The following is a 23010-nucleotide window of genomic DNA, read 5'->3' as shown; positions in this document are numbered from 1 at the left end:
TTTCACTGCCTACCGTGCTCAGTCGGCTGCTGAAAACAGACCCCTTTTGGGTAAGTGTGAGTTGACTCAAAATCCCGGCTTGTTCACTCCCAGTTGTGTGGCCTTGGGAAGCGGCTCATTCATGTTTTCCAGGCCTTCCTCCCGCGGCCTCGAGCCAGGGGTGGTACCAGAAGGTGTGAGGTAGCGGAGGCCCGTGTTTGACGTGGGCTGGCACGTCATCCGTGCTCAGCACGCACTAGTCAAGTGCGGGAGTGGAGGCCGTCTGCAGACAGACAGGACTTCGGCAGTAATCCACAACTTAAGCAGTAAGCCAGTAACAGCCTCATTCAAAATACATGCTCCCCGGAGTTCCCGTCACGGCTCAGTGGTTAATGAATCTGACTAGGAACCATGAGGTTGCAGGTTCGATCCCTGGCCTTGCTCAGTGGGTGAAGGATCCGGCATTGAGCAAGTGGTGTAGGTTGCAGACGCAGCTCGGATCCCGCGTTGCTGCGGCTGTGGCGTAGGCCGGCAGCTACAGCTCCGATTGGACCCCTAGCCTGGGAACCTCCCTACGCCGAGGGAGCAGCCCCAGAAATGGGAAAAAGACAGACAAACAAAAAAGCAAAATACACGCTCCCAGACCTGAAATCCTCTGAGGGATTATTTTTTCCCTCGATTTACAGACCACACAACAGAGGCTCAGTATGTTAAATAAACTTAATCACACAGGAGGTGAATGATAGCGCTGATGTCAAGCCCTGGCTTTCTCCCAAACCACAGCAGCCTTCTAATCACCTACAGTAGGGCTGCGGTCCCCAGTGCTTTGACCCTCTGTGGGACACCAGGGCTGGGAACATGGTTCTTATGTTAGAGCTAAGTCACGTTCTCTGCAATTCCACCATCTAACTTGGAGGCTCCAGTTCGGTTTCTAACAAGCACGAGAACAGAAATCCATCTCGTGGGGGTGGTGAGGTGTGCACTTTGCATATGCAGGTGTTCCTTCGCATCTTCCAGCCTCCCTTGGAGACAGACCGTCATCGCAGGACCACTTCCGGCCACAGAATTTAAGAGCCCCTGTGACTTCTTCATCTTTTCCCTGCCACCAACTTGGAGGTCCAAATTGTGCAGGTACTGGCCCCCTGCCTGCGTGAGAAAGAAATCTTTGTTGGGTTAAGGCAATTTATGGATTTACCTCTTAAAGCCACCTGCATTAACTTCTCTGGATAACATAGAGATTAATTTCCAGGGTTGCTTTCTCATTCTAGCTTCTCCCATTCATTGCAAAGCTCAGGCCATAGATGGTGGCACTTGAATAATTGTAGTTATTAAATTGTAATACTGCTACACTATTTTATTTCATTTTTGGCTTTTTGGCTTTTAGGGCGATACCCACAGCATATGGAGGTTCCCAGGCTAGGGGTCCAATCAGAGCTATAGGCGCCGGCCTATGCTGCAGCCACAGCAACACCAGATCTGAGCCGTGTCTGCGACCTACACCACAGCTCACGGAACACCAGATCCTTAATCCACTGAGCGAAGCTGCATCCTCATGGATGCTAGTTGGGTTTGTTAACCACTGAGCCATGATGGGAACGCCTTTTTTTTTGTTGTTTGTTTGTTTTTGGTACACTATTTTAAAATTATTCTTAGCCTATTTGGCTTCTGAGGAACAACTCGGTATTGGTTCCATATTAAATACTGACCTAATAGAATGAGTCAAATCTTATATTCAGTGAGAATAAAACTAAGAGAAGCAGACCGCTGCCTGTTGCTCTTGATTTACAGATGACATGACAGATTAAGTTAATATGCTTCCCAAGTAGGAGTGGGAGGGTCAACGCTTCAAAAAAAACAAAAACAAAAAAAAACAACAAAAAGCAATTGAAGAAGTGAAGATACAAAGACAGTGCTTGCCCTCGGCCCCATGATAAGCACCCAGAGAAGCCGAGGGCAGGAATAAGCAGCCTCCTCACCTCGCCCCTCCCTGCTCCCTCAGCTTTTCTTCTGAAGAACCTCCCATCATATCTCACCATGCTGCCCCAAAATGCAAGAGAAGAGTATCAACTATGTGGAAATTGCAAACAGAATTTCCTGTATATTACTCTCCTTTCATCTAAAGAAACAGGAAGTTTTTACAGTTAATTAACACTCAAGCTTATATCCATAACTGAGTCTTTTTAAGGAGGAGAAATCTATTACATACACAAATAGAGAGACTCAAACCTTGATGACAATAAAGACATTTTTTGGAAGGAGGCGTTTGGGTCAAAGCCTGATGTTTTCATTTCACCGGCTCTTCTAGTCTTGGTTTCATCATTTCCTCATAAGTATTCTGCTGCAGTCCCTGTCCAGCTGTGGCCTGTCTCAGCGATGTGGTCCCGTTAAGCCACCCAGGGCAGGGGAAGCAGCTCACCTGGAGGGGTTTCTGGGAGAGTTTGACCCCTGGGTAAAACTTTTGAAGCAAGTTATTTCATGAAAGGGATTTTTTTTTTCTTCCTCAAGCTGGTTTCTAAAAACCTGAATCCAGCACACAAGCAAACATATCCACACAGGTAACCGTCCAAGGGGAGCTGTGGCATTGCAGCTTGTGCAGGACCAAAGCCGTGTCATTAGGAGCCAGGCTCCATTCTCTCATGCTGCCCGATGTGGTGCCCTCTACCCTTGCAGAACCACCCAATGTGGTGCCCTCTACCCTTGCAGAACCACCCAATGTGGTGCCCTCTACCCTTGCAGAACCACCGGTCCCCCTCATGGTTGCAGCGTGGCTGCAACTGCCCCTGCACTTATACCCACTCAGGTTCCAACACTCCGCAAAGACTTGAGTATAACTTCTGGGACTGACTCTCCCTGGCTCAGATTGGATGACACGCGCATCCCCGAGCCAGTTCCAGTAGCGGTGCTAAAAGTTGAGGTCTTTCGTGATTAGCACCTAAGCCCGTGTGAGCAAGAGGTGAAGGTGAGGAGCTGCCCAAGGGAATTCCCGTATGTGCTTTCCCAGAAGAAAGGTGAAGAGACGCTGGTGGAAAGACAGACAAACGATACCTATCCTACTAACAGACTGAAGTTCCTCTGCCATAATTGATTCCGGGTCACACTGAGGTCCCTGAAATGCTGAAGCTCTAGGGACCTCAGGTAGGAAAGTCATCCATTAGAAGGAACCCTCAGTTTTACGAATGGGTGCTGATGCCCCGTCTGGGGACGTCCCCAGGAAGAGGGTGGCAGAGCCGCGCGTCGCCATGAGCTGGCCCCTTTTTCAGACCACATGTTCCCCTGGGAGCCCGTGCCTGGCTCTGGGCTCTGCAGACACTACAGATTCCATGCAGACTTCCTGCTGAACATAGTGTTTGGCACGATGAGTTCATTTTGCTGGGTTGAAAGCATTTGACATCTTCGTTCTGTCTGTTCCAGGTTCATTTTGGTCAGGGGCAAGAGACTCCTGATTAATTCTCTTTATTCTAGTTTCAGTCCCTGCACGCAGCGGCTCAAGAGCGCTTTGAAGACAGGACAGCGTCCACCCAGGGTGAGTGGTGGGAGGCCGGAGCCCTGGCCCAGAGGTGCACATTTTACTTCACTGCTTGATAGTGTATTTCTCAGCCCATCTGAGAGAGGCACTTCTTTTCAAACAGAGGTCCAGGGCTCCTTGCCATCTGAGCCGTATGTCGGGGCGGGTCTCAAGCGAGGTTTCTCAACCTCGGCACTGTGGGCCCTCTGGACCGGGTCATTCGCTGTTGCAGGGACCATCCTGTGCCCTGTGGGATGTGCCAGGAGGGAAAGTGTCTCCCGACATCGCCCAGGGTCCCTGGGAGCAAAGTCCCCCGGGTGGAAACCACTGGCCCGTGGAATGAGCCTTTCAAACTCAGCCTCCTCGAGCTCCTGGCAGCTGCTGACTTCATTTCGCTGGCCTTCGCCCCACAGAGACCGGAAAATGCATAGTAATTGGAACGGTCACCAGTGGTTCCTTAGGACGATGTGAACAAGAGTCACAACAAAATCATTCTTCTTTTTCCCAGTTAGTTTTGTAAACGATTAAAGCGGAAACTGCCGTGCCTGGAGACCGCGAACAGCGGACTCGGGTGACGTTCTTCCTAAAACCCGGGAAGGGCTCCCCGTCCTCTCCCGGGTGGAGGCTCCTTCCCGGGTTGATTTACGTGTGGCCTTTCCCGGCTGCCAGACACGGCATCCTGGGGCAGTTACCTCTGGGTTAAAATAAACATCCCGGGAACATCACCTCCCCTGGAATGTGAACCCACTCAGCCCCAGAACCCTGGGGCCTTCCTGTGAAGCCACAAGGCAGCAACCAAAGAATGAAGTCGATTGTTTTCAAATAGACATGCTGGGAAGGCAGAAGGCCCGTGATTGCTGCCGGCCCACCTGAGCCAGCCGCGCTGCGATGCAGGTGTCTTGCAGGTTCCCAGCCCCATCGCTCCACCCTCACCCTCTCCCCAGCCCACACCGCTGTCGCCCAGGCTGATCCCTCACCTGCTCACCCAGCAAGGCCCTGAATGACTTTTGCCAGTTTCCAAACTCCAAAGGATACTGTGTGGCCAGAGAAGAGGCTATTTAAAAGGATCTGCCTCAGGGGAGTGATGGCTGTTTTGGAAAGGAATTTAGAACTTTATTAAGCCATCCCACAGCACAGGAAGGGACCAGTCTCTGTGCAAATATTTGAACGGAATGGAAAAAAATCTGTTCAGTGAATAAAATGAACTAAACAAGGTAATTACTCTGAAGCATAACATTTTTTTGTTGTGTCAATGTTTTTCTATTCATTGGCTTGTTTTTTAGGTGATAACCTGGGATAATTAGTACTAAGTTTGGCTGAGAATGACAGAACACAAACCCCCAGTAAGTAGAGACAAGCATATTTTTCTCCCTTGGGAGAGAGTGGTGAGTGGGGCTCTCCTGGTCTCCGGGCTGAGGGAGGAGGCTCCCTGACATGTGCTTCCACGTGGCCTGCGTGGTTTCCACACTTTGCTCCTTCTTTTCCAGGGCTTCCTCTGGGCTTGAACAAGCTCGGGCTTTTTCAGACTGTGGTTAGTTTGGCAGACCATTTTTCCCCAAACGTCAAGGTGTCTGGTCTGTTTGCAGTCCACGCTCTCTGTCAGGACAGTTTATAGCCCTGGAGCATCTGGCCATCCCTAACTGGCCTCTGCACCAGCCTGTGCCTCCCGTCTCTCAGGACCAGGGCACCCGCCCACCTTGAGCACCCGAGGCACCAGGCCTGGGAAGGCAGGCAGGGCCCTTTAAGTGGCGTTCGCCTCTCGGGAAGGCGGGCGCTGGCTTGATTTCCCACCAAGTGCTCCGCTCTGCACACCGCCCTTCCAGTGACTGATGGCATTGGAGGGCACCGCAGCTGCTTTTTTCAACCCCGCAAGGCTCCAGATTACCCAGCTCCCGGTCACCTTAGACTGCAGACCGCAGGCAGAGACCGTCTCCGTTAGCACAGCTGCCTTACCTTTCATTCTGCTCCATCCCTGCCAGTAGCTGCCTATGTCCAGCTCTTTTGTGGAGCTTTGCTAAAAGCAGTGAGAGGTAGCTAATGCAGTTCCACCTTACGGATTTCTCCTACCATGTCCTCCTTCAGAACAAGGGCTGCTGTTCAAAAAACAGCAAACAGTGGTTGTTAGCAGTCGCTGTGTTTCTGCACAATATGAGGTCACCTGGCTGCGAGGCCGTACTACCTGAGCCCTTCCCCACTGCACCATAAGCTGGTGCCCCAAGTTTCAGGCCTGCTCCTTGCAGCTCCCGTCCCTTGGTCCTATCTTTCGAATCAGTCAAGATTACACTTTGCTGCGAGTGACAGAGAATCCCAAATAGCAGTGTCTTGAACAAGACATATTTAATTCTCCTTTTCAGTCCAGAGTAAAGTGGTCCCGGGATGGGTCCAGTAGGGCTCCCTGGTGACCTTCACCCCTCCTATCCTGTGGGGGCACCACGCGTCAGCTCTAATGGCCATGGCCAGGATGGCTGTGCCCATGCCAGCCATCACATTCTCATTCCAGCCCCTGCAAAGGGAAGGGGGGGAGAGGTGAGGCTACTTCTCCTCCTCCCAGCACACGTCCTGGAAGTTGCCTTCCACAGGCCACTGAGTCCCATGGCCACGGCCGGCTGCAGCCGAGGTTGGGAAATGCCACTCCTGTTCTGAGTGGCCCCACATTCAGGGGTCTTTTGCTGAGGAAGGAGAGGGACTAGATATTGTAGCCATCAGCAGTCACTGCAGCCTGCATGCATGTCACCTGCCGGGACCAGTGTCCTTGTGCTGGGAAAGGTGAAAGGACAAAGTCTGTACTGTTTTTATAGCTCCAGCGTCCATGTCCCTTCTTCTTCTTCCCGACGGCAGATTTGTTTGGCCTCTGAGACACACGTTTCCGAGGCGACAGGGACCACACAGGTTTGCAGTCTTCTGCCCACGCCCATCTTTGGAGGGGCTCCTACTCTGCCTGCTTCACGGGAACATAGAATAAGGCTTCCCAGGTTAGGGTTTTCTTGGGAAAGTCAGCTTCTGTGTTCAGTAAATCATAAAAGTAAGCAAAATAAACTCCTCTGATGAAAAAGTCCATAAAGCCAATGAGACTGTTAATGCAAATGGAAAACCAAAATTGATGACATGCAAAATAAATATTTAACTTACGAGACGGCAGCTATCTTCGGATTGCTAAGTAATTTGGAGGCTAATGTTCTTAATAAAATCACATTTTCTAGGAAAATATTTACTATTTCTGTTTTATTGCCTTCTTCGTTGCCATTAATAAGACTTGATTTAGTTCACAAGTGTACATAAATTCCACTGGAGGCTGACATTTTTTCTAAAACCTTCTGGTGCTGATGTTTCTTATGGAAATGTTTTTAAGCATGCAGATAGACTTGAGAATGAATTTGTGGGGGGAACAAGCCAACATCCATGGCTGTTCCCTGCAGCAGTCAGTTGGGGCAGGTGATAAGGTATAATGCAGACTGGCCAAAGTGTCCTACACCAGGTATGCTCCATAACCACGCCCGCAGGGCCAGCCTCTCCCCTGGACACTAATCCCCAGGGCCTGACACCTATGAAAGCATGTATATACATGTACACATGCTTCAAAATATACAAAGGAAACAGCAAAACCAAAATTAATAAATGTCTGAGTATCTACAAAATTTAACATTTTGTTCTCGCTAATTTTTAGATTTGGCATTCATGAATTTTTCATGAGTGTTTTATTACTTTCAAAAACACTTAGAGCCTTGTTATGCAAGAATTCACAAATACACACAACAACTGCCAGGATTTCACCACCAGTAAATGAACCACAGTCAAAAGCAAATTTATTTAAAACCTTTCAAAATTGTATGGCAACGTGTTTATTTTTAACACAGGGTGTGGATACGTCTGAATGCATTTGATGTAATGTGGAGTTTCCAAAAAGAATGCCTTAACCAAGGGGGTCAGCATGCTTTTTTTCTTTAAAAGGCCAGGAAGTAAATGTGTCAGGCTTTGTGAGCCATAGGTCTCTGACTCGACTGCTTAGGGCTACTACGGCAGCACAAAGCAGTCCTGGACAGCCCTTAAACAACATATGAGCACATCTGGGTGCCAATAAAACTTTATTTATAAAGCAGATGGCGGGCCAGATCTGTCCCACGGCCATAGTTTTCTTTCCCTTGCCTCAAATCCAGGAAGGTCCAATGACCACCTACTGATCACTGCCGACTATTCAGACTCAAAAAGTATACGGTTCTAAACAATTCCTCTTCTCTGAATTACCCAGAAAATGTCCTAGACTCTCCGGGAATCATCCAGCATCAGTACCATTGTTCTGTATGCCTATGAGTCGGCTTTAGATGTTCCAGTGCTTTAGAGATAGTTTTTTTTTCCTTTTTCAGTTACCCAAAGCACTAGGTGATGCATGAAGTAACTGAATACAAATTCTTAAGATCTCTTTCAAGTAAATATTTGCACAGCCTCTTTAGAAAGAAAGGGCACGTTTTAACCCTGCATCAGCTAAAACTTAGGTTTAAGGTAGCATTTCCTGATGCGATGCACATGTGTTTCTCCTGATTTAGCCCTGAGGTTTGAGAGGGCACTTACAAAAGATAATGTTCGTTAATTATAGAAATTTTTTAGAATTTGCCATAGGCCGTTGGATATCTAACATCTACATTAAAGTGTCCCGGTAGCAGTGAAATTTTGCTTAACCAGTCTATTATATGTCAAGCAGACGAAGAGACCGAGTATTGATAGGGCACGTGTCCCACTATTTACTTTGTTTCACTTTTTGTAGATTTTTAAAGGAGACCATCCTCTCCCCCACAATTTACAGGCAGTAAGTGGACAAGGAAAGATCAGAGTTTGTGGTTTTGTGTAAAGATAACATCTAATCAGAATTTTGTCATTCATAGGCTCCTAATTTAGTTACATAACACATGCAAGTTAAATTGTGTCTGTTTTTTAGTATGTACTGCTCATAAAGTTTTAAGTATCATCCTTTGTTTCATGATAACATATTTTATGTATTTATCTACTTAAAAAGGTAAAAGGGATTGACATTTACTTTTTTATGTAATGATTTTTATTTTTTTCTATTATAGTTGGTTTGCAGTGTTCTGTCAATTTTCTACTGTACAGCAAAGTGACTTTTTAAAAAAAATCACTAAAAATACCAATCACAAATGTTCTAGAAAACATTCCCCTATTTATGTATTTTTCACTTAAACTGAAGCAGACTCATAATTATAGAAATGTAAATAATCACTTAAAAAAATCTGTTTTCCCCAGCATTACCTACTGGTCCAAAAATAGCTGGGGTCCTCCATGGATTGCGTTTCATTTACCCCCAGAGTTGGGCTGCTCATGGGAGCAAGGAATGAAACAATTAAATTCAAGTGTCTCTAGAAAATCTGTTTGACAAATAAAATTCCTAAGAATAACCTGCTGGAGTTCCTGTTGTGGCTCAGCAGTAACAAACTCGACTAGCATCCTTGAGGAACTGGTTCCATCCCTGGCCTCGCTCAGTGGGTTAAGGATCCGGCATTGCCGAGAGCTGTGGTGTAAGTCGAAGATGTGGCTCAGATCCTGCGTGGCTGTGGCTGTGGTGTAGGCCAGCGGCAACAGCTGCGATTCGACTCCTAGCCTGGGAACCTCCATAGGCCGCGGGTGTGGCCCTAAAAAGCAAAGACACAGTAAACAAACAAAAAGAAGAACCTGATCTTTTGCTTTGGTTTAACATGTCTGGTCCAAGAAAGTCAAAGTATTTGATCCAGACTCAGTTTGACCTCATTCTAGGGCTAGAGGGTAATTTTTTTAAAAGAAGGTAAGGAAAATACATTCTAGAATAGTGATTGTCCCGTCATGAATTATTCGTTTTTTAGGAAGGAGCGCCTGGCTCAGGAGGTATTTCCTCACGCAGAGCAGCCTTTGGCCCAGAGAGTCCAGCAGGTCGTGTGGCAGCTCCTGTCCCGAGAAGGCGAGCCAGCCCAGGCTCTCTGCAGCTCACACGCGCCTCCCCTGCGTAGACGTGAGGCAGGTGACCAGGCTCCTCCTCTGGCACCTCGTGCCCCAGGGCCGCTGCAGGCAGGCCAGGGACAGAGGGTAAGTGCCCGCAGGTGGGCCCGTCTCCGCTGCCCAGAGGCTCCTACAGACGCAGGGAGGGCGGCAAACTGAGGGGAGTGACACCCCCATACTTTCCCGCTGTTTTCCAGGGAGGAGCTGTGACAATTATGGCAGCCTTGGCCTAGTGGGGTGACAGGAACCCCTGAGGAAGACTCCCACCCCCTCCTGGCCTCATGTGGACTCACTGCTTAGGGGTAACCCCTCCACCACCTGGGCCCCGACGCGTCCCCTCCTGGCCCTTGTCCCCACTGTCCTCTTCTTGAGTGACCCTCCCCACCTGCCGCCTCCACTCAGCAAACTCCACTTCACCCTCCAGGGCCCAAGTCCACTCTTTGAGAAGCTCTCTGGCTTTTTCCAGTCTGAGGAGCTCCCTACATTTTGGATGGATGGATGGACGGACGGACGGACGGACGGACGGACGACGGTTGGATGAGGTTGAAGACGACTCTGCGAAGCCGTCATTGGTGGGGGTTCCTGAGAGGACGCACTCATCTAGGGCGGGAAGATGTTCCGAATCAAATGACTCACAGCCCGAGGAGGCGGAAGGTAGGGAAGGCCACCCCCGGCCCCAAACTCTCAGCTGTGCCCTCTCCTCGACTGTGGAAGCCAGCTGTCCCCACGTTGCTCTGGCTCATAGGACCCCCGCCAGGCTCTCTGTTTAGCAGAAACACAGTCTCTCGGCCCGGTGTCTATGGGTGCCTCAGACTTAGGGCCCACTGGTGACAGCAGTGGAACCCCATCCTGACATCTGCAGGTGGCCTGGGCCACTCACACAGGGACTCTGGTTGCTGTGTGGCCATATGCCTCGGGGCACAAGGTTGGGGAGGAACGCAGCCAACAGATGACCCAGGGGCTCTGGCCGGGATGTGGCCAGGCCTGCCATGTCCCTTCAGGCAGCTGAGTAGACAGCTAGTGATGGATCTGGTGAGCTCAGAGCCGACGAGAATCTGCAGGGGCGTCTGTGCTCAAAATTCCTGAGGCAGATGACAGAGCAGCTTCTTCTGTACCCTGATCGCGCAGTCTTAGAGGCCCCACAAGATCAATAATTCATCACAAACCCCCAACTAAGTTAGAAGGCTCTGGCGGGAAAGAGAAGCCTTCTAATCTGCCTTTTTCTCCTCTCACGCCATCAGCGCAGCTCCAAGCTTGCACTAATGAATGCTCCCTGCCTGCCTGGGGGACAAGGAGGATGGTCCTTGGCAGGAAGGCAGCCTCCTCCAGCCCAGCGTGACGGGGACCTGCTCCCCATCCACTCAGCAGAGCTGTGGGGCGGGGGGGCAGGTGCACAGGTGTGAGCGCAGGTAAGCAAGTGCTGTGTGAAGGAACCATGTCCTGTATCCACGCAGCCGCTCCGCCCATGCCCAGCGTCACCCCTGATACAAGTGGGGCTGTTCCCACACTCCTTTACACACAGGAAGCTGTGGCCCAGGGACGAGAAGGGACTCCCGGGACACCGCTCAGACACCAGGCAGGCAGGTCCGCCGGCGACTGGTTGTGTCCAACCCCGGCTCTGCATCCTCGCAGCAGCTTCCCCAGGGCTCCGCTTCTGCGCCGCTCTGTCTCGCTTGTCTGGCTGGAATGAAGAATGGTTTGTCCACTCACTCTCCTGCCACCAAGTGTCAGGCATGGCTCAGCCCAGTCCTCAAGGAAGCCACTGTCTGTCTGCTCAGGGACAGACAGGCAGACACAGCCTGGTTCATTCCATGTTTCCTCACAGGCTGTTGAGCCTGACGAAGCTTCCCGCAGGAGAGCGGGGTGCATGGCCCCTTCCTGTAGGAGCCTGGGTTGTTTGGCTTTAGGGGAGCGTCTAGCCTTGGGGAAAACATCTGGAGGTTTTATTGCAGCAGCAGAGGGAGCCACCTGGCATCATCCATCATGCAGGAGGGTCCAAGGCCCCCATGGCCTCAGGGCCTCACAGAGACGGGGGCTCCCATCTTGGGGACAGCGACACCCTGGGGACAGTGATGGGAAGCACAGGGCTGACACAGGGGAGACCCCAGGCAGGGACTCTGGACCCCGCCTGCCTGGTTCTCACTTCCCATGGCCCTGTCTTTGTCCACGCTAACAGCCAAGGAAGGGGTCCCCAGGTATGGTGACAGGTTTCACAAACAGGGCCCCGGGAGGCACCCCTGAGCACCCAGACCTACGAATGCAGGATCTGCAGAGCTGGGGCCAGGGAATCAATGTTTTGAACAAGTTCCCGTGTAAAGCTGGGGTCTCCAAGTGCCCGGAACTTGGAGCCTGACTGCCTGTGTTTGAACCCCAGCTTGAGCACTTGCCACGGCTGTGGCCTTGAATGAATGACTTAATTTCTCTGTCCCTGAGTTTCCTCATTTTATAATGAGGAAGATAACAGAACCTGCCCAGGTGGGTTGATTTGAGAACTGAATTACTGCCTTTCCGTCCTTAGGACCGGGTCTGGTATGCAGAGATTCTTATACATGTGTCGCCATGTAAAGTAACTCTTGGCGAATGGTGCCCCCCAAGCATTGGTCTTTCCTTTGCGCATATTATTTCACAGGTCTGAGCCCCAGTTTTCCTGCATCATACGGCGCTCCTTAGAGTCAGAAACAGCCTCTGTGGCCTCTTTGTGTGTCCCTCCCTGCGAGCCTGTCCCTCCACAGCACCTGCTCCGGGTCCTTCCATTTCATGACCCCCGCGTTTGCCCCAATTCCCACATCAGCTGTCTGACTCGTCCTAGAGGGTGGCTGCACTGAGGAACCTCCCAGGAGATATAATCCTAATGTTACCATCCGGTAAATCCCTCCAGCTCGTCAACCCACCTCTTTCATGATTCCGCAGAAAAAGACCCCTGGCTCCTGTCTGAGGCCGTGTTCTGCAGAAACACCCCCTGAAGGAGGATTCGCATGGAAGCCCCTGCTATTGGCTAAACTGCGCCCCCCAAACTCCTGTGTGGAAGCCTTAGGCCCCACTGTGATGGTATTTGGAGGTGCAACCTTTGGGAGGAAATTGGGGTTCCATGAGGTCGTGAGGGTGGGGCCTTGTGATGATATCAGGGCCCTTATAGGAGAGACACTGGAGAACGTGGTCTCTTTCCGCCACGAGGACGTAGCAAGAAAGCAGCCATATGTGAACCAGGAGAAAGGCTTCCACCAGAACCTGCCACGAGGACGTAGCAAGAAAGCAGCCATATGTGAACCAGGAGAAAGGCTTCCACCAGAACCTGCCACGAGGACGTAGCAAGAAAGCAGCCATATGTGAACCAGGAGAAAGGCTTCCACCAGAACCTGCCATGACGGCACCCTGATCTTAGACCTCCGGCCTCCAAGACTACAAGAAAAATAGTCTGCTGTTTGAGCTGCCCAGTTTGAGGTCTTTTGTTATGCAGCCAAGCTGACAGATGCAGTGATTAGGAGAAAGTGTCCCCAGGCTTGGCCTGGGACAGGGGAGGCAGACCCACCCACTGCCAAGGGGAAACCCTCCCCCCCGATTCAGCACTTTTGGCATCGCTGCTGCCCTCATCTCCAGAGGTCCTCTGGGTGCCATGGTACCCAGGCAGACCTAACAAGCAAAGGAGCAGGGCCCTAACACACCAGGGGCTGCAAGAGGCTACCCCAAGGCCACGGCCTCTGCTGCACCAGACGGGGCCACCGGCAGATAGAGGGCTGTCACAGCTCTCCTGGAAGGACAGAGGGCCAAGGGCAGTTTGATCAGATGTCACCTACATATGTGGTGGGAGAGAGGGCAGGGATAGACCCTGCAACACCTTGGCTTCTAGGGAAGAAGGAAGCTGAACGGGCCTGGCCAGCAGGATTTGGGACTATTCCACAAACGTGGTTTAGCAAATGGTTGATTCCCACCGGCAGCCTCATCACACACACACACACACACACACACACACACACACTCACACACTCCCCAGACCACATGGCTCTTCCTGGGTGCTAATAGCCACACCTGGTGTGTGGTGGCAGGCGTGCTGCCCTTCACGCATTCGCTGGCAAGTGCTCGTGGACCTGCGTCTCCAGGTACTGGCTGAGGAGTTGGGGGGAGCAGTGTGGAAATGGACTCAGCGTGCAGCATGAGGGGCTGCCCAGGAGCCCACGGATTCCCCAGCGGCATCATGTAGGTCGGGCCGCACGGGGTGAGGCGAGCGAGGCACCAGGGCTCAAGGCAAGGCAGCCTCACTCTCGGGCTCACACAGGTGCGCGGCCAGCATCCCAGGTGAGAGAAACACAGGTGAGGAGCGTGGAAGGTAAAAAGACCTCACCAGGCCTGCGCCTGGAGCCTCTCGGGAAGAGGAGGAACGGGAGACGGGAGCAGGGGGCCCTCAGAGGAGGGAGCCCAGGCCCACAGGCAGCGGACAGCACAGCGGGAGGCCGGAGGGGAGCAGAGGCCAGATGGCCTCAGACCACAGGGCGGCAGACCGTCGCAAGTGCAGCGGTGAGCCTCGGGAAGGGTTAAGTGGGACGCGGGCGACGAGACGGGCCTTGTGTTTCTAACACTGGCGGCTTTTACCGCTGAAGTGACTGATCACCCCTGGGTTTAGGGGTACTTACTGCTCCAGAAGATGTGTGTAGAAAATTGTCAAGTTGGGGTAATTTGCATGCCCATGAGGACACACACACACACACACACACACACACTTATCTGTACACATATCTGTACAGAGAAACAATCCCATGACACCACTGTGAACTGAACAAAACACACTTAGCCACACAGAGAGCAAGGTGTGACCCCTGCAAACAGCCCTGGAAAGACCCGCTGTCTGGAGAGGCTGTGTCCGGAGTCAGCCGTCCTCTGGCTCCCGTGGCTTCTCAGAGGGCGACCCTTGGAGACACAGGTCTTTCCAACATCCTGCCGGGGCCGGTGGAAGATGCCGGCCAGTCTCCAGGGAAACTCAGGCTGATTTTGCCTCAAGCCAACTTTTGCAGGCTTCATTTTGCCGCATTTTGCAGCATTTTGCCGCCCATGCCTCCACCGTGGCTGAGAGCACCACCTCCCCTCGCCCAGCCTCTGCGCTGAGACACGGGCCCGGCTGGGCCCCGTGTGTTCCCTATGACTCCTCAAAAGTACTTCGACAAGGGAATTTGGATTTCATTTCATTTAGGTAGAATTATTTTAATAATAATGCTTAATGTGATTTTTATACTACAAAGGAGAAGGGTTTATATCTTTTTGAGTCTCCCAACATGTTGATAAAAGCAAGAAGTTTATAATTTGCTTTTATGAAACGTGAACGAAGACTTGCGTCTCCTTTGCTGAATCACAAAGGACCTGATATGATAAATGGAGCTCCCGAAAAGCTTAATATTTGAAACTGTTTATTGGCATGAATTGGAATTTTCTTGATACATTAACAACCAACATCAAGAAATTAGGTGCTAAGATAACAGAATCTTGCAGACTTCCTCTGCAACAGCCAACTGCTTTTTTATTGTTGTTTTCATCAGAATCCCTATTTGTACTTGTTGTTTTGGTGATAGGTGTGTGTTATAAACGTCCACGCACTTAAAATGGGTAGATGCTAATAAAAACCAACTCAGCTGTTTTATTTATAATGACATTTTTTCGTAAGATCTCATTTGAAATGAAGGATTCTGCTGCTAAAAAGGCTTAGGGGAAAAAAATGGACTTAGATGGCCTCCATGGCCCCCTTCGCTCAAAGCATCTATAAATCTAAAGGAACAAAAGCAAAAGAATATTTAGGCCTTGACCAAATTCTTAGCTTCTCAGCAGCAAAAGAAGTTTGCCAGGGACTGAAAAAGTCTGATTCTCTCAAGTCTAGATGGAGGTATTTTATTTTCTTCCCATCTGTTTTCCACATTCACTTCTTTGAGTTTATTTGGATGTTGGTTGGGTATATTTTTACCACCTCTTCCCTTCCCAGTTTCCCATTTTCAGGGTTTTCCACAGCTATTGTTTTTATGGTAACATTTGCATTTGTACTTTCAGGAGCGGAGTATTTGTTTCTCATACCTCTTGGCTCAAAAAGCACGCTGCAACCCTTAAATTAAAAAAGAAAGAAAGAAAAGCTAATTAATTAAAGTAAAAAGCATGAAGCATTTATTGGTTTTATATAAATTACCCAAGGATGCAAATGCATGACTAGAAGTTCTTGCAATTGTATTGCTTTTGGGTTTTTGCATGAAACGTATGATAATTCTAGTGATGCTGGTATAGCTATATGCATAGCGGAAATCCATGAGTGAGTTTTAGGTTAGCTTTGTGGAAATGGAGCATGAGAATATAAGATTTTCAAGCCCCATTTTCGGCCCACAAAACCCCAGGAAGACTCACTTTGTGCCATGAGCAGGGCTCAATGTTGGTGAATAAGGCACAGCCACCCCTAGGACCCAGGACTGGCCCCATAATATGCAGGACCCAGTGCAAAATGAAAGTGTGAGCCCCTTGTCCAAATTCCAGGATGGAGACACATTGACCGAGCATCAGCCAAGCACAGGGCCTTTCTGAGTGTGGGCCCTGGGGACTGACCAGGTTCCCTGCCCGTGGAGCTGGCCCTCACAACCCCAGGGACACACCTATCTACACCCAAGCCTTTCTCTTAACTTCAGTGCAGGCTGAGGAAAGAGAATGAATGAGAGAGACCCTGAATTCTGTTTTAGAAACCTTCCATCGTACAAATTGTCTTTGGATCTTGAATACCTCTTTTTGTTCTTGTCAGAAAAGTAATGTTTGGGTTAAAATCGGAGCAAGTTACACTAGTGAAATCCACATAAGATATTTGAGACCCATGTTAACGGTGTTGGGCCGAAGTCAGTTTTCTGGTTTCAATAACAAACCGCAGTTATGTAAAGTGCTATCCTTGGGGAAACTGTGAAGGGTGCACAGAAACTCTCTGGGTTTTACAATTTCCTGTGAGTCTGAAATGGTTTCAGAAAAGTCATGTTAAGGAGTTCCTGTCGTGGCGCAGTGGTTAACGAATCTGACTAGGAACCATGAGGTTGCGGGTTCCATCCCTGGCCTTGCTCAGTGGGTTAAGGATCTGGCGTTGCCGTGAGCTGTGGTGTAGGTCGCAGACGCAGCTCGGATCCCGAGTTGCTGTGGCCCTGGCGTAGGCCAGCAGCTACAGCTCTGATTAGACCCCTAGCCTGGGAACCTCCATATGCCTCTGGAGCGGCCCAAGAAATGGCAAAAAGACAAAAAAAAAAAAAAAAAAAAAAAAAAAAGCACAACAATGGGCAGCAGAAACGAATCTGACTGGGATCCATAACGACATAGGTTCGATCCCTGGCCTCACTCTGTGGGTCAAGGATCCAGCATTGCTGTGAGCTGTGGTGTAGGTCGCAGATGCAGCTCAGATCTGGCATTGAAGTGGCTGTGGTATAGGCCAGTGGCTAGAGTTCCAATTCAATCCCTAGCCTAAGAACCTCCATATGCCAAGGGTGTGGCCCTAAAAAGACCAAAAAAAAAACAAAAAAAAAACAAAGCAGTAGTTCCAGGATTTATAATGGAATATTTAAGGACATGGTGCAGGGATGTCAGGGCACAATTTGGCAGCAGGTGTGGCTTCACTGGGCTGGAATTTGGTCAGGGTCAGGGTCAAAGCCATATGCTCTTGATCTTAACAAATCACTTCTGGTGCCTGAGATGGACACAAGGAGGTTTCTTTGTGAAGGATGCAGGGGTGTCAGGGCACAATTTGGCAGCAGGGCTGGAATTTGGTCAGGGTCAGGGTCGAAGCCACGTGCTCTTGATCTTACAAATCACTTCTGGTGCCTGAGATGGACACAAGGAGGCTTCTTTGTGAAGGTTCTAAAAAGCGTCATCTTCGATGAGGGCTGTCAACTCATTAACAATCAGTTAGATGAGAAGATTTTCACTGATTACGTGTTTGTTCTGCCAGGATCACAGAACCTTCTAGAAGGGCTGCCTCTCAAGGGAAGCAGCTGTCAATCATCAGTGCAGTCCCAGCAGGGGGTGAACTTCTCCGTACCTCACCGAGCTCCCAGGACAAAGTGTGCTTGGTCCGAAGCAGTCTGCGGAGAAGGTAGCGTGTCATTTATCTTCTAGGGGGAAATGCTGATTTCTTCCGGGGCAGTTTCCCTCCAGTAGAAAACAAAGCTGGAACACATAACACATTCCCCCCACACACACACTCACTCATATGCAAATTAAAAATTAGCATTATGATGCGAGGAAGGGGGTTAGGAAAGGAAAGGTGGAGAGAAGGGCGCCCTGGAGCCTTGTGACCCAGTGTGACAGGAGGCTGTGGATTCTAACCTTCTGTCGAGGACACCATAGGTACCTGGACTTTGGCCTCGTATAGGGACAAGATCTAGAAGGCGACACAGACCAGTGAAACTGTTTGGATTTAGGGAAGGGGCTGTGGCCAGTTTTTGCTCTGGGTTTCTATTATTTTGATATAAGTCCTTCAATAATGAAATAAAAATTCAAAAGGCATAAGGCAGGCAATGGACTTTAGCAAAGGTTTTGAGACAGCTGATGCCTTGCCATAGATTTCAAAATACCAGGTTACCCAGTAAGCCCTAAATTACAACTTAGGGAAGGTATGTGAATGGCCGTTCACTTAACTGGTCACCACAGGTGCACTTACTATTTGCAGGACCCATGAAGGGAACCCAGAGACACGCCAAGAAGTAGGAGCTGCAGGCCTGGTGTCCTCCCTGTAAATGGGGCAGCAAGACACCTTCCTGCATGGTTTGGGGACAGTTCACTGGGACTGTGCTTGCGGTGTTTAAACCCCAGGGCATGGTCAGTGGATCAGAGCTCTTCCCGTGCTGTTCAGGAGCAATGCTCTGGCCTCGGGAAGCTTACAGACCAGTTAAGGAGGGAGGGAAGCCCCCATCCGCCGCCAATCCCCCAGAGTCTCTCTCCATGCTCCCTTCCCCCGGGAGCGTGGATTGGTGGACAGATACCTGCTGGACTTGGCGCTGCTCACCCCAGCCAGGCACCTGCTCAATAACTGATGGCAGCCCTGGGTCAACTCATTGCTTCCTTAGCTGAAATCATCAACCACTTAGAGGAGGGGAGTTTTTGCTGGTTTGGGAACAGGGTTTTAGTTGACCTAGGATTGCAGGGTGAGAAAATTCGTCCCTTTCTGAGTCCATGCGGCTGATGACATCAAGGAGAAAGTCTCTGTCAGCCTGGTGCAGGTGCCAGGCTGGCCTGGCACTCTCGCTCTTTCCCCACAGAGACACCTGAGCCTTTGGGAGGCAGCTTTTTCCGCCTGCAAGGACTGGGTTCTGGTTTTATTGCATCTGTTTCCCACTCCTGTTCTTTCTACAGGTAAAACTGGTTTTTCATTTCCAGTCAAGTTAAAAGTTCCTATTTAAAGACGTTTACTTCATTTGGATGCAAGTCCATTTAAAGAAAAAACTTTTCATGTGCTTGTGACACAGTCATGGAGGCACTGGACAGACTGGAACTGGGGCACAGAGTCAACTGGCACCTGAGCTGAGAGGCAAAGGCGTGTGAGGTTGAGCGGAGTCACAGGGCTTGTGCCGATGAGGCTGGGGCGGAGGCAGGTGTCAAGCGGGCACACAGGGGGTCATCATAGGATATGGGGGAGGGGGCAGAGCGGCCAGGGTGTCCCCCACAGGGTGGCCATCAGCAAACCACCACTCTGCTTCCACCTCAGCAGCAAATGGGACACTTCCCTTAGCTCCCAGCTTGGCGCCCGCCTCGGCTGTGTAGATGGCCAGGGCTGGCATCCGAGCCCTGACATCTGACCTTCCCTGTGGGACATGGGAAAAGAAATACAGCTGAGGCTGAAGTAACAGATGGCAGAAATAAAAGCAAAGGGCAAAGAATAGCATCTGCCCCAAACACGTTGTTCTCTGCCATCACGGAAGCTTCCAGACTCCAGAAAACACCCCTAGCTATAAAGCAAGGGGACTTATTTGGTGTGTGTGTGGGGGGGTATGCTTTTGTAATTGCTGGTCAGGAGGTGTCCTTTCTTGTTTAATGTTTCATGTAAAGTGGTGGTAAAACCAAAAAACTTGTTTCAGTGGGGCCTCAGGGAGTTCCCATTGTAGCTCAGCAGTAATGAGCCTGACTAGCATCCATGAGGACGTGGGTTTGATCCCTTGCCTCACTCAGTGGGTCGGGGATCTGGCATGGCCATGAGCTGCTGTGTAGGTTGCAGATGCGGCTGGGATCTGGCCTTGCTGTGGCTGTGGTGCAGGCCGGCAGCTGCAGCTCTGATTCGACCCATAGCCTGGGAACCTCCATGTGTGGCACATGTGGCCCTAAAAAGAAAAGAAAAAAAAATGGCCTCTGTAACTAAGTGGCCGCCCTCCTCCTCTTCAAAGGCTAAGACCTATGGCTCTCAGGGTCCCTTGGCAGGGTGGTGCTGTCTGCAGTCTTTTCTGTTCCTCATTCAAAAAATATCAGTGGAGGGACTCAAATGCTGACGGGGCTGGATTCCTCTTCTAAGAGCTCAGCAGCTCCTGTGCAGGCAGGGAGGCCTCTGCGCCCTGCTGCAGATCCTCTTGATCAGAATAAGACAAGCTGCGTGGACTCAGTGCTGGCTTCTGCGGTGAAGGGCATCTCCCTGAAGACGTAGTGCCCCCGATGTGTGAGCGTAGCCCGGTGTATTCACGTAAGACGGATAACTGAGAAGTGTGTGCACTTACAGATGGCCTTCATTGCCAGGGGTTGCAAAGACGTAATTAGTAGTTACTCCCATACAACAAATATTAACAGACATAAAGGGAGATATTGATGGGAATACAATCATAGTAGGAGACCTTAATACGCCCCTCACATCAATGGACAGATCCTCTAGACAGAAAACCAATAAAGCAACAGAGATCCTAAAGGAAACAATAGAAAAGTTAGACTTAATTGATATCTTCAGGACACTACATCCAAAAAAAGCAGAATACACATTCTTCTCAAATGCTCATGGAACATTCTCAAGAATCGACCACAAAGCTAACCTCAATAAATTTAGGAGCATAGAAATTATCTCAAGTGTCTTCTCTGACCACAATGCCATGAAATTAGAAATCAACCATGGGAAAAGGAAAGAGAAAAAACCTACTCCATGGAGACTAAACAACATGCTACTAAAAAACCAATGGGTCGAATGAGGAAATCAAAAAGGAAATTAAAAACTACCTTGAAACAAATGATAATGAAGACACAACCTCTCAAAATCTATGGGATGCTGCGAAAGCAGTGCTCAGAGGGAAATTTATAGCAATACAGGCCTTTCTCAAAAAAGAAGAAAGATCCCAAATTGACAACTTAACCCTCCACCTAAATGAATTAGAAAAAGAAGAACAAAAAAGACCTAAAGTCAGCAGAAGGAAGGAAATTATAAAGATCAAAGAAGAAATCAATAAAATAGAGATTCAAAAAACAATAGAGAAAATTAATAAAACCAAGAGCTGGTTCTTTGAAAAGGTAAACAAAATTGACAAACCCCTGGCCAGACTCACCAAAAAGAGGAGAGAAAGAACCCAAATAACCAAAATTATAAATGAAAAAGGAGAAATCACAACGGATACAGCAGAAATACAAAAAACCATAAGAGAATACTATGAACAACTATACGGCAACAAGTTTGACAATCTGGAAGAAATGGACAATTTTCTAGAATCTTACAGCCAGCCAAAACTGAATCAAGAAGAAACAGACCAACTGAACAGACCGATCACTAGAAATGAAATTGAAGAGGTCATAAAATCACTCCCTACAAATAAAAGTCCAGGACCAGATGGCTTCACAGGTGAATTCTATCAAACATATAAAGAGGAATTGGTGCCCATCCTCCTTAAACTCTTTCAAAAGGCTGAAGAAGAAGGAATACTCCCAAAGACATTCTATGAGGCCACCATCACCCTCATTCCAAAACCAGACAGAGATAACACCAAAAAAGAAAACCATCGGCCAATATCTTTGGTGAATATAGATGCAAAAATTCTCAACAAAATCTTAGCCAACCGAATCCAACAACATATCAAAAAAATTATACACCATGACCAGGTAGGGTTCATCCCAGGTTCACAAGGATGGTTCAACATACACAAATCAATCAACATCATACACCACATTAACAAAAAAAAAAGTCAAAAATCATATGATCATCTCAATAGACACAGAAAAAGCATTTGACAAAGTTCAACATCCATTCATGATCAAAACCCTCGCCAAAGTGGGTATGGAGGGAACATCCCTGAACATAATCAAAGCCATTTATGATAAACCCACAGCAAATATAATCCTCAATGGGGAAAAACTGAAAGCCTTCTCACTCAAATCTGGAACAAGACAGGGATGCCCACTCTCACCACTGTTCTTCATAGTTCTTCCATCGTTTTGGAAGTCCTAGCCACAGCAATTAGACAAACCAAAGAAATAAAAGGCATCCATATAGGAAGAGAAGAGATCAAACTGTCACTGTATGCAGATGACATGATACTATGCATAGAAAACCCTAAGGACTCAACCCAAAAACTACTTGAACTGATTAATAAATTCAGCAAAGTAGCAGGATATAAGATTAACATTCAGAAGTCAGTTGCATTTCTGTACACCAGCAATGAAATATTAGAAAAGGAATACAAAAATACGATACCTTTTAAAATTGCACCTCACAAAATCAAATACCTCGGAATACACCTGACCAAGGAGGTAAAGGACCTATATGCTGAGAACTATAAAACTTTAATCAAAGAAATCAAAGAAGATGTAAAGAAATGGAAAGATAGTCCATGTTCCTGGATTGGGAAAATCAATATTGTAACAATGGCCATACTACCCAAAGCAATCTCCAGATACAATGCAATCCCTATCAGATTAACCATGACATTTTTCACAGAACTACAACAAACAATCCAAACATTTATATGGAACCACAAAAGACCCAGAATCGCCAAAGCAATCCTGAGAAACAAAAACCAAGCAGGAGGCATAACTCTCCCAGACTTCAAGAAATACTACAAAGCCACAGTCATCAAAACAGTGTGGGACTGGTGTCAAAACAGACAGACAGACCAATGGAACAGAATAGAGAACCCGGAAATAAACCCTGACGCCTATGGTCAATTAATCTTTGACAAGGGAGGCAAGAACATAAAATGGGAAAAAGAAAGTCTATTCAGCAAGCATTGCTGGGAAACCTGGACAGCTGCATGCAAAGCAATGAAACTAGAACACACCCTCACACCATGCACAAAAATAAACTCCAAATGGCTGAAAGACTTAAATATACGACAGGACACCATCAAACTCCTAGAAGAAAACATAGGCAAAACACTCTCTGACATCAACATCATGAATATTTTCTCAGGGCAGTCTCCTAAAGCAATAGATATTAGAGCAAAAATAAACCCATGGGACCTCATCAAACTGAAAAGCTTTTGCACAGCAAAGGAAACCCAAAAGAAAACAAAAAGACAACTTTCAGAATGGGAGAAAATAGTTTCAAATGATGCAACCGACAAGGGCTTAACCTCTAGAATATATAAACAACTTATACAACT

General features: G+C 48.7%; 1 protein-coding gene and 1 long non-coding RNA gene across 2 annotated transcripts in view; one reads left to right on the top strand and one right to left on the bottom strand.

Moving 5' to 3' along the window:
- LOC110257422 (uncharacterized) overlaps positions 1 to 15569 on the top strand; it is a 51770-nt gene extending 36201 nt beyond the window's left edge. The window contains exons 4-10 of the long non-coding RNA XR_014832655.1: positions 997 to 1110; positions 3442 to 3502; positions 4768 to 4827; positions 9331 to 9550; positions 9661 to 9765; positions 9930 to 10117; positions 12374 to 15569. This is a non-coding gene — a long non-coding RNA (uncharacterized LOC110257422). The remainder of the gene's footprint in view (positions 1 to 996; positions 1111 to 3441; positions 3503 to 4767; positions 4828 to 9330; positions 9551 to 9660; positions 9766 to 9929; positions 10118 to 12373) is intronic.
- Positions 15570 to 19047: 3478 nt separating this feature from the next.
- The window catches only part of LOC106506737 (cadherin-like protein 26), a 39107-nt gene continuing 35144 nt past the window's right edge, over positions 19048 to 23010 (bottom strand). The window contains 1 exon segment of the mRNA XM_085003183.1: positions 19048 to 19254. Within this exon segment, the coding sequence (XP_084859309.1) occupies positions 19048 to 19254 (207 nt within the window).

Source organism: Sus scrofa, chromosome 17 (assembly GCF_054392235.1).
Source record: "Sus scrofa isolate SSC_HxYL_T2T_F1_AM1 chromosome 17, Sscrofa_HxYL_maternal_Yorkshire_Landrace_v2.0, whole genome shotgun sequence".
Lineage (NCBI taxonomy): Eukaryota > Metazoa > Chordata > Mammalia > Artiodactyla > Suidae > Sus > Sus scrofa.
The sequence above is the reverse complement of the archived record's forward strand: the minus strand, read 5'-3'. Positions and strand labels throughout refer to the sequence as shown.